Here is a 9,520-nt window from a genome sequence, read left to right as displayed (position 1 = left end):
ACTGGATTTGTTTCCCCACTCCTACACATGAAGCCAGCTGGGTGACCTTGGGCTAGTCACAGCTTTCCATTAAGGTTGCCCTTGGACGTACTAAAACACTCTGAACTAAAATGTTTGGAGTCCACAAGCAGAGGAAGAGTGGATCACTTCCTGGGTCCTTTCTGCTGCTGAGGGCTGGACTGGACGTTATGTGACGGATTGCAGAGTTTTCAATCCTTCATTTTATTTTTGTAGGGTGTATATATGAGTGTATTGTAAGCATTTCTTGTAAGTCACTTTGTGTAACTAAGGAGGAATATCAGGCAGGACCCACGAGTACTTATTCTCTGAATGATTAGTCCGGCAGTATCCAACAACCTGTGCATCCACCCATGCATACATAAGACGACGAGATACATCTCTAAACGGATCGAACTCCTGACTGGTTAATTCGCTTTCTTTCTTTATTAAAAATATGGCTAACAGCCAAACAAATACAGAGACCTATACAGAAAACGATTTCCAACCGCCCAGGTTAATTCACTTCATTCGTGCATAGGGCTGCCAGGCCCCTCTTTGTGGGAGGTTTTTGAGGCAGAGCCTCAGGAGGGTGGGGTTTGGGGAGGGACTTCAATGCCATAGAGTCCAATTGCCAAAGCGGCCATTTTCTCCAGGGAAACTGATCTCTATTGGCTGGAGATCAGTTGTAACAGCAGATCTCCAGCTAGTACCTGGAGGTTGATACAAACAACAAATCTGTGCTGTATTAACCGCAGTTATACAAAAAAATCAGTACAAAGGCTCTGCTTTTAAACACAGATTATATTCACCAATTGTAAACATCCCTTATTTATGCAACACTATATGTATCAAATTAAGAATGAAAACATGAAAGCAGAAGCAGTGCGATTTCTGCTTCAGTTTATCTTTGAATTTCATTTGAACTCTCTTGTAGCTTACACTAGAGTAACTGATTTTGAAACTGAGTAGTGTGAATTAACACTTTGTATTATTTCGTGGATTTCGTGGGAAAGTTTTCATTCTTAATTTGATACATATAGTGTTGCATAAATAAGGGATATTTACAATTGGCGAATATAATCTGTGTTTAAGAGCAGAGCCTTTGCGCTGTTTTTTTTTTTTTTGTATAAGTACTTGGAGGTTGGCAACCCTACCCATGCACCTTTCGTCTACATTTGACACTCGGGAATATTTCCTGCCAAGCTGCAAGGCGGAAAATTGGATGAGTCACACTGCTGTGTAGTAGAAGATGCAGAGGAAAAGCGCCAACGATTTGGGGATTTCGCGGCGTCGACCTCTGACAGCCCCGCTTCGTCGCCGAAGAGTCCAGGTTCACTTTTTGGGTACGTCTAGGAATGTCTGAAAGCGAATCTCGTCTCTCCTTCCCACCGTTCCGTTCAGCCTGTGTCACATGACAGGGACTCTAACGGAGGGGGGGGGGAAGAGCAGACGGCGGGGAAGGTGGTCAGCTGACCGGAAGAGTCGGATGTGGTCGTTTCTCCCCTGCTGGAGCTGGAAGGAGGCTCGTGCTGCCTCGTGGCCGTGATGGACCGACACGATAAAACGTCATTGAACGCGCTGGCGCCGCCTGACCCTAGGTAAGGGGTGGGTGGGTCGGAGGCGCGCCCTGCAGCGTTTCCTTCAGCCGGAGTTAGGGGGTCCTGCCGGACTGGAACCCCTTAGCAGGTGTAGGGGAGCCGAATTAGAATGCGAAACCTCCCTGCGCGTCGGTGGCTAGCTTGTCAGGGACAGCTCTGATCTGTTAGCTTTCAGTGTGCAGAGGCGTGCGTGTGTGGCATTAGTCGTGGACCGTTTCAGACTGCCAAAAAACAAAAACAAATAACAAATCAGTGGGTTCTAGATCAAATCAAGCCTGAACTGACCCTGGAAGCTCAAATGAGTAAACTGAGGCTGTCGTATTTTGGTCGCGTCATGAGACGACAAGAGTCACTGGGAAAGACAGGCATGCTAGGAAAAGTGGAGGGCAGCAGGAAAAGAGGAAGACCCAACGAGAGATGGATTGACTCAATAAAGGAAGCCACAGCCCTCAATTTGCAAGATCTGAGCAAGGCTGTCAAAGACAGGACATTTTGGAGGACTTTCATTCATAGGTTCTTGTTGGTTATCCGGGCTGTGTGACCGTGGTCTTGGTATTTTCTTTCCTGACGTTTCGCCTGCAGCTGTGGCAGGCATCTTCAGAGGAGTAGCACTGAAGGACAGTGTCTCTCAGAGTCAAGTGTGTAGGAAGAGTTATATATAGTCAGAAAGGGGTTGGGTTGAGCTGAATCATTGTCCTGCAAAAAGTATTAGCACATTACCTTTGATACTTTTTGCAGGACAATGATTCAGCTCAACCCAACCCCTTTCTGACTATATATAACTCTTCCTACACACTTGACACTGAGAGACACTGTCCTTCAGTGTTACTCCTCTGAAGATGCCTGCCACAGCTGCTGGCGAAATGTCAGGAAAGAAAATACCAAGACCACGGTCACACAGCCCGGATAACCTACAAGAACCAATGAACTCTGACCGTGAAAGCCTTCGACAATATTTCATTCATAGGGTTGCCATGAGTCGGAAGCGACTTGACGGCACTTAACACACACACACATTTCAGACTGCCACCTTCCCCTTGCAGTCTGAAGTGTCAAAGCTTTAGAGTGCGAGTGCTGAGGGGGAGGAGAGCTTTGATTCTGCTGCATGTCTGGAGTGGGACTCAGAGGGGAGAGGTGGTCTGGAGCTAGGGTTGCCAGCCTCCAGGTGGTGGCTGGGGATCTCCTGCTATTACAACTGGTCTGGAGGCGACAGAGATTAGTTCCCCTGGAGATAATGGCCGCTTTGGCAACTGAACTCTATAGTATTGAAGTCCCTCCCCTCTCCAAACCCCACCCTCCTCAGGCTCCCCCCCCCCCCAATCTCAGGGTGATGGGTGAGTAATAGAGAGGGTCCATAGATTTTGAAGGACAGGACTCAATAGAAGGAAGCAGAGGAATGCTGTATCCTTGCGGGGGTGGTAGCGCTGGCTGGTGCTCTTTTCAAGAAAGCTTTTGAAAATCTCTTTAAAGTGGTGTTTTTATGTAAACTCTGTAAAAACAAACACACCAAGTACAAGGCTAAACTAAATATGAGCATGTCTATAAATGATTAAGAAGTCGTGCTTCTTGAAGCAAAATAGCTCTCTAGAAATCTCTACTTTTAAAAAATCACGGTGCTGAAAAAAGTTTGGAATTATTGAGTAATGCACATGTCCGCAAAGTAGTTAGATCATAACTCAAACTGGCTGATACTGGGCTGTCAGGAATAGGTGAATATTGCTTTGTATTGGTCAGGCAGTCATATGGGTTGAAACACACACACACACACTGGGTTTTCTTACATCCTTCTGTTTTCCCCCCTCTTTGCTGATGAGACTGTGTGTGCTCACATGTGTATGTATGTCCCATCCAGATTAGTGATCAGATCTCCACCCACTTAACTCATGCAGTGCTGCAGTTTTGGATGGTCCCAAACCATCCACTGAGACAGAATCCTGTTTATATTCAATTGTAGCCTACAGATAGCTTTGGAATATATTTTATTCTTTTGAGGATGCTCTGATTGAATAGAGCTTTCAGTTGGGATCTGGAACTGAGATCCACGAGCCAAATCCTATTTCACAGGAGCACCAGCTTGCCCTTCAGTTGCCAGGCAAGGGGCAAGAAAGATATTTGGAAGGAATGATGGATGTGACAGATTGAGGGTCAATGTCTAGGGCCCAGGGGAATTCTTGCTTCCCCCCCCCCCCCCATCTCTCCTGTAAAACCAGTTGCACATTAAGGACTTAATTTTTGAAGAACTACCTTTCTGGGCATGAAGGTGATGACTTACCTCTTTTGTTGGTGCTGGTATCTAATAATCAAAGGTATACTGCATCTGGGCTAGGAGGCTCCATTTAGCTGTCATTTCTGATATACATTTATAAGACGGTCCTCCAAATTGTTTCAATCCCTTTTATTACAAGGTGTTAATAATATAAGATACTTTTAGGATTGAAAATATTGTGAGAGTCTTTTGTTTCAATCTGGGTCTGCCCCGATCACATACAAGTGTGTGAGAGTGATTTTTAAGACAAAGGTCCCTGAGCCGGTACTCTTTGCTCCTCACCTCCAATCCTAGCTTTGAGCTTCATTTCCTGCAATCTCTCTCCCAATGTCAGTTTTCTTTCATACTGAAAATGAGGGGTGAGTGGGCTATGGGGAAGTAGGTGGCAGCTATGGAGAGAGTAAAACTTCCCTTGCTTCTTGCTCTTGAAAAAAAAAGTTAGAACTGGCTCTGACTTTAAACAGATGCCACGTGTTGTTGGAGCCTCTCATATAAAACTGGCGCAATTTAACTTTGTTGCCACAAAAATAAACGAATATTGATAAGATCTGGGATTTCACTGTGTGCTTGTTCATAGTGAGAAGCACGTGCTCTGTAGTTACCAAGGAGCAAACAGTGTTCTGTCCTTCAGCTCTGCGTGAAAGCAGAATGCTACTGACATGGATCAGTTTGCACTGTCTAAAAGTACTGGTTGATTCCTGCAGTGTTTGAAATTCAGGCTTAGCTAGGTTTATTTTATTTTGGTATAAATAGCTAAACAAAGCAGCTAGCAGCCAGTAGAAACCAGTGTAGGAATGTTATCACTGGCCTAAAGGTAAAGGTAAAACCCCTGTGCAAGCACTGGGGTATTACTGACCCATGGGGTGACATTACATCCTGATGTTTTCAGGGTGGCTTGCCAGTGCCTTCCCCAGTCATGTACACCTTACCCCCAGCAAGCTGGGTACTCATTTGACCGACCTCGGAAGGATGGAAGGCTGAGTCAACCTTGAGCCGGCTACCTGAAACCAGTTTCCGTTTGGGTCAAACTCAGGTCATGAGCAGAGCTTGGACTGTAGTACTGCAGCTTACCACTCTGCACCACAGGGCTCTTATTATAACCGGCCTACCTAGTCTTAAAAGATTTTTCTCTACAAAAAGTGTGCCTCCTATTGTTAGCATTGTAGCAGTTGACAAATGCCATGCAGTTGAAGTAATTGAAAACAAAGAAGACAGTTGTTCCTGTGTACAATCTCAATAATTTCGGTGGCATTCATAATTGATTAAACTCGGTGTTCAAATTGTCATTCGCCCATTCCTGCAGTATGTAGCAGGAGCATGCTCTCCGGTATGCTTGTCCTTGAGTTGATTTTTCTTGTTCATTTTGATGAAAGGAGCTCAGCTGCAAAAACATGTCTTTGTTCATGCAGCTTGGCCCCTCAGCTGAAGTGAATGAAGACTTCTGTGCCATTCAAGGGATTTGTGGGTGCATCTTAGCACACATGGATTTCTGAGTTAGGCTAGTTATGTTGTGCAATGATGATAAAATTATTGTGACTTCTTTGGTCTTAAGAGTTGATATTGTCTGAAACCAATTTTTTTGTTTGTGAAAACGTATCATCTTTAAAACACAAATGATCAACTCTTAATTAAATATATTGGCCAGAAAAATAATTATTTTAACCAGTAATTGACCCATAAAGGGCTGTTTGGATTACATTCATCATTGCAACTTGTAACTAAGCAATTCTGGTTCTAATACCTACTAGGGATATAATATTGGGGTAAACATGATCCTTTTTGTAAAGTTGTATAACTTTTCCAATGAATTAATCTGTATTCATTAAATTAAACCACATTTTATACTTGTCTTGTATCGTGTGTGTTTGATCAATTTTTTTCGTTCAATAAAAATACTAGCATTAATTATTACTATCCATCAGTTATGTTTTCTGGTGCTGAGCTGACGGTTCTAGAGCTTCAAAAAAAAGTTTACTGGCTATCTTTGCAAAGTTGATTACTTGTACAATTGTTATGGAATGCCTGGTGGGTGACTTATTTCCTCTGTGTGATTTTCTACTTGCAGAACTGAAAGTTCATTAGCAGCCACTCTAAGGACACTTCTCTTCTTTACAATTTTAATGATTATCCTGCCCATTGGACTGTATTTCTCATCCAAGGTATATGTATTTGAAGGTAATTGTCTTTTTAAAGAGCTTTCTGCCTCCTTCCTCTCAAAGGAACTGGATGATTCACAGTTATTTTATTACAATGGAGTGTACTAGCCATGCATTTTTATAACTTGGTCTGAATTGTAGCAGTCATTATGGGAAAAGATTTGTTTTAAATATTTGCTAAGATCTTAATGAAGTAACGAAAGAGAAGGATTTGTTAAGTTGTCTGTATAGTTAAAAAGAACTAAACTTCCAGGCTATCCAACTTCCTGGATGTGCATTTTGTAAAGAGAAGCTCTCTGTGTATTTCCCAAATTGGCTGAAGTGAGTGTCAGAAATCTACCGATGTGACTGAATTTAAAACAAAAGACAAGTCTTGTGACTCCTTAAAGACCAACACATTTATTGCAGCATATGCGTTTGTGTACTTGAGCCCACTTCATCAAATATTTATTTAGGCCTTTTTGCCCCACTTTTCTTCCCAGTGGAGACAAAAAGCAGTTTACAAAAACATGCAAAACAACCATTAAAAACACACAATAAAAACAGTTTAAATAAATAGGAAGGAAAAAATAGAGGGGATACAAATTTTCTTTTTAAAGAAACAGATGTATCCCCAAGACATTCTTTAGGAAACAAATTTCCAGAAGAGTAGCCATGTTAGATGACGCTGTTCAGACAGCAAAGTCTTCTTGTCGGCTGGACCAAGCTGACAATGTTCTACTCTCTTAAGACATTCTCAGTAAGCAAGGCTGCTATCCACATCCTAAGGGCCAAGAACCCTTTTGCTCTCACCCTTTGGCTCACAGCTTTGAGCTTGCTCAGGTTTTGAAGGTACCTGCAGAATAGAGGGGGCAGATGCTCCACCACAGGCCTCAGTCCCCTCTCTGCCCTGACATAGTAGCTACAGTGTTGGACTAGGTGCTGGAAGACCTGGATTCAAATCCCTCCTCTGCCATGAAGTTGACCTTTGCTCAGTTACTCTGTCTCAGCCTAACCAGCCTAACAGGGATGTTGTGAGGGTAAAAATAGAGGAAGGGAGAGCAATGTACACCATCTTGAGCTCTTAGAAGGAAGGGTGAGATGAAAAAGCAGTAAAATAAATATACAAAATAAACGAGTTCAGTGAATAGTCTTCTTGTCTCTGAAAAGATAATTTGGACCTTAGTACTTTGAAGGTGTGTACCAATCTATATTACTCAATTCTTGTTGGTGTCAATCCTTGCCTCTTTCTTTCAGGTGCCCTTGGAATGTCCAACGTGGACAGCTATTTTTATGCTGCTATAGTTGCTGTGGTTGCTGTTCACTTTGTGCTTGCCCTTTTTGTCTACGTTGCATGGAATGAAGGCTCGCGGCAGTGGCGTGAAGGCAAGCAGGACTAAAGTCAGATGTCACGAAAGGGAACATTTTGCAGGTGGAGCGCAGCCTCAAAGGGTACATTGTCATGATGCGTAGAGGTTAAGGCCTCTGAATTCCAAAAGTCTCCCTTTTTGAGCGGTACAAGATTTGCTGCTTTGTCTAACCATAGCTGTGCATTCATCAGATGCATAAGTTGCCTGTTGGCAAGAAGAGTCATGGAGTAAGCAAGAAGGCATGTTCATTTTTGTTCCTACAAACTGATTTCAGGGGATTTGTTTGATTTTTTTTTTCTGTTAAGCTGTCAAGATTGGTGTCTAGATCCACATGTGGACAATCCATAAAATAAAACTGGTAGACCGAGGATTTCAAATGTTTCCAGTAAGAGATTCCGTATTGCAAATGGATGAACGTGACACAGATTTTATTCCTTTTTGTTTTAGATGTCACAGGAAATATGGGATCCTTCACTGACTTTAGTCTTCCCAGTCCTTTTTTGAAAAGACTGATGATGTAGGGTTTCCTACCCATCGGTTTAAGAGTTCACATACTCATAAATTCCATCTGTTTATAATATGTTTCTGTGTGGTAGTTCTTAGCATCAGATGTCCTGCCACCTAAAGAACAGAGCTTGTCAAATGCAGCAATCCCTATTTCCCCCCCCCCCCCAAAAAAACACTTCTTTTTCCAGTGATGGGGCATTTAAAATGTCTCTCCATTTCACATTTAATCTCTCAAGACATGGTCAAGAAATAACATTGACCTAGAGGATGGTATTCCAGATCCAGAAGTGTTGAGACCAACAGAATGCTTTAAACAGATGTGCTTTTTTTTTTACACTCTACACCTGCTATTTTTAATATCAGTGTAACAGGGATACGTTGTCACCTTGTTCAACAGCTTGAATGGAAAGCAGTCCATTCCTCAGCAACGTCGCGGTGCGTCTGGTCTGTTTTGCGAGTCCCAACCTTGGTCTCTTGCTGCTTCTGAATAATGTTAGACGTTTGTGCTTCTGCAGCTCTTGAAATCATAGAGAAAGTGCATCCGACAGTGGTTGCAAAAAAACAACAACCCCCAAACCCCCAATAGATACAGTTGGATCCCGGAATTCAACTTGAACAAACTCAGTGGGTGTGTTTATAGGTATTTTCACTCTGATAGCTGTTTGTATCCTCTTAGCTTAGTTTATTGTGGAATTCGAGTGAACGCCTCTTTTTTCCCTTTCACTTCCTGTGCTGAGACTAGGGTGTGATCCAGTCCGCCCTGCTGTTGAACTCACATGAACACATGAAGCTTCCTTGTACTGAATCAGACCCTTGGTCCATCGAAGTCAGTATTGTCTACCCAGACCGGCAGCGGCTATCCAGGGTCTCAGGTAGAGGTCTTTCACCTCACCTTCTTGCCCCTAGTCCCTTTAACTGGAGATGACGGGGATTGAACCTGGGGCCTTCTGCATTCCAAGCAGAGGCTCTGCCACTGAGCCACGGCCACTCCCTAATATCAGTATAACAGTGATATTGTTTCTGTTACAAAACCATTGCTTACTTCGTTATGCAGAGCTGCCCCTTTCAAGCCCATTTGATTCTACCAGATCAGCAACAGCTGGTAGAATTTTACCCTGTTTCTGTAGTTATTGTGAGGTATTTGTTAAGAACAGATCTTTCCTTAAGGCTAAATTAGCTGCAAGCTGCCTGAATCCTGAATATTGTTAAAGGTCAGTTTATTTTCTGTCACCTTCTTACATCTGATGCAATTCACTCGTTTGCTGCATCCTAAAGGAATGTGATTAGCAAACGTTTCTTTAAAGGTCTGTAAAATAAGGTATAATTTTTCTCAAGACAAGAAACTGTTGGGTAACTTTTATTGGTGGTATATAGAAGGAATGGACTTGTAGCCATTTTGAACTCCACACTTATTTTGTAAGCTTGTGAAGTGAACACCGTCTTTTTAAAATACAATATAATATGGTATAAAGTGAGTGGGTCCAAGTAAATGCAGTTATTGAACTCTTCATTCAATGTGTAATTCACTTGCAGAATTTACTGCCACAAGATGTAATGCTAGCCACTGATTTAAATTCAGTGGCCCATCAATGGCTTTTAGCTGTGATGGCTTCATTGAACCTCTGTGTTCAGTGGCAGTATGCT

General features: G+C 42.7%; 1 protein-coding gene across 1 annotated transcript; it reads left to right on the top strand.

Annotated features, from left to right (window-relative positions):
* The first annotated feature begins 1,545 nt into the window (after nt 1–1,545).
* Nucleotides 1,546–7,552, top strand: VMA21 (vacuolar ATPase assembly factor VMA21). The gene is made up of 3 exons (XM_056858998.1): nt 1,546–1,598; nt 5,930–6,039; nt 7,257–7,552. Exons 1-3 carry the CDS (start codon nt 1,546–1,548, stop codon nt 7,397–7,399), a joined length of 306 nt encoding a protein of 101 aa, XP_056714976.1. The 3' UTR covers nt 7,400–7,552.
* The last annotated feature ends 1,968 nt before the right edge of the window (nt 7,553–9,520 follow it).

Source organism: Euleptes europaea, chromosome 13 (assembly GCF_029931775.1).
Source record: "Euleptes europaea isolate rEulEur1 chromosome 13, rEulEur1.hap1, whole genome shotgun sequence".
Taxonomy (NCBI): domain Eukaryota; kingdom Metazoa; phylum Chordata; class Lepidosauria; order Squamata; family Sphaerodactylidae; genus Euleptes; species Euleptes europaea.
Note: the sequence above shows the minus strand (reverse complement) of the source record. Positions and strands in the feature narration are given on the sequence as shown.

Bases quoted from the DNA above. Each gene is read 5' to 3' on its own strand.
- VMA21 (XM_056858998.1), top strand. From the start codon at position 1,546: ATGGACCGACACGATAAAACGTCATTGAACGCGCTGGCGCCGCCTGAC. The intron at 1,599-5,929 runs GTAAGGGGTGGG...TTCTACTTGCAG, and splicing joins CTGGCGCCGCCTGACCCTAG to AACTGAAAGTTCATTAGCAG. The intron at 6,040-7,256 runs GTAATTGTCTTT...TCTTTCTTTCAG, and splicing joins CAAGGTATATGTATTTGAAG to GTGCCCTTGGAATGTCCAAC.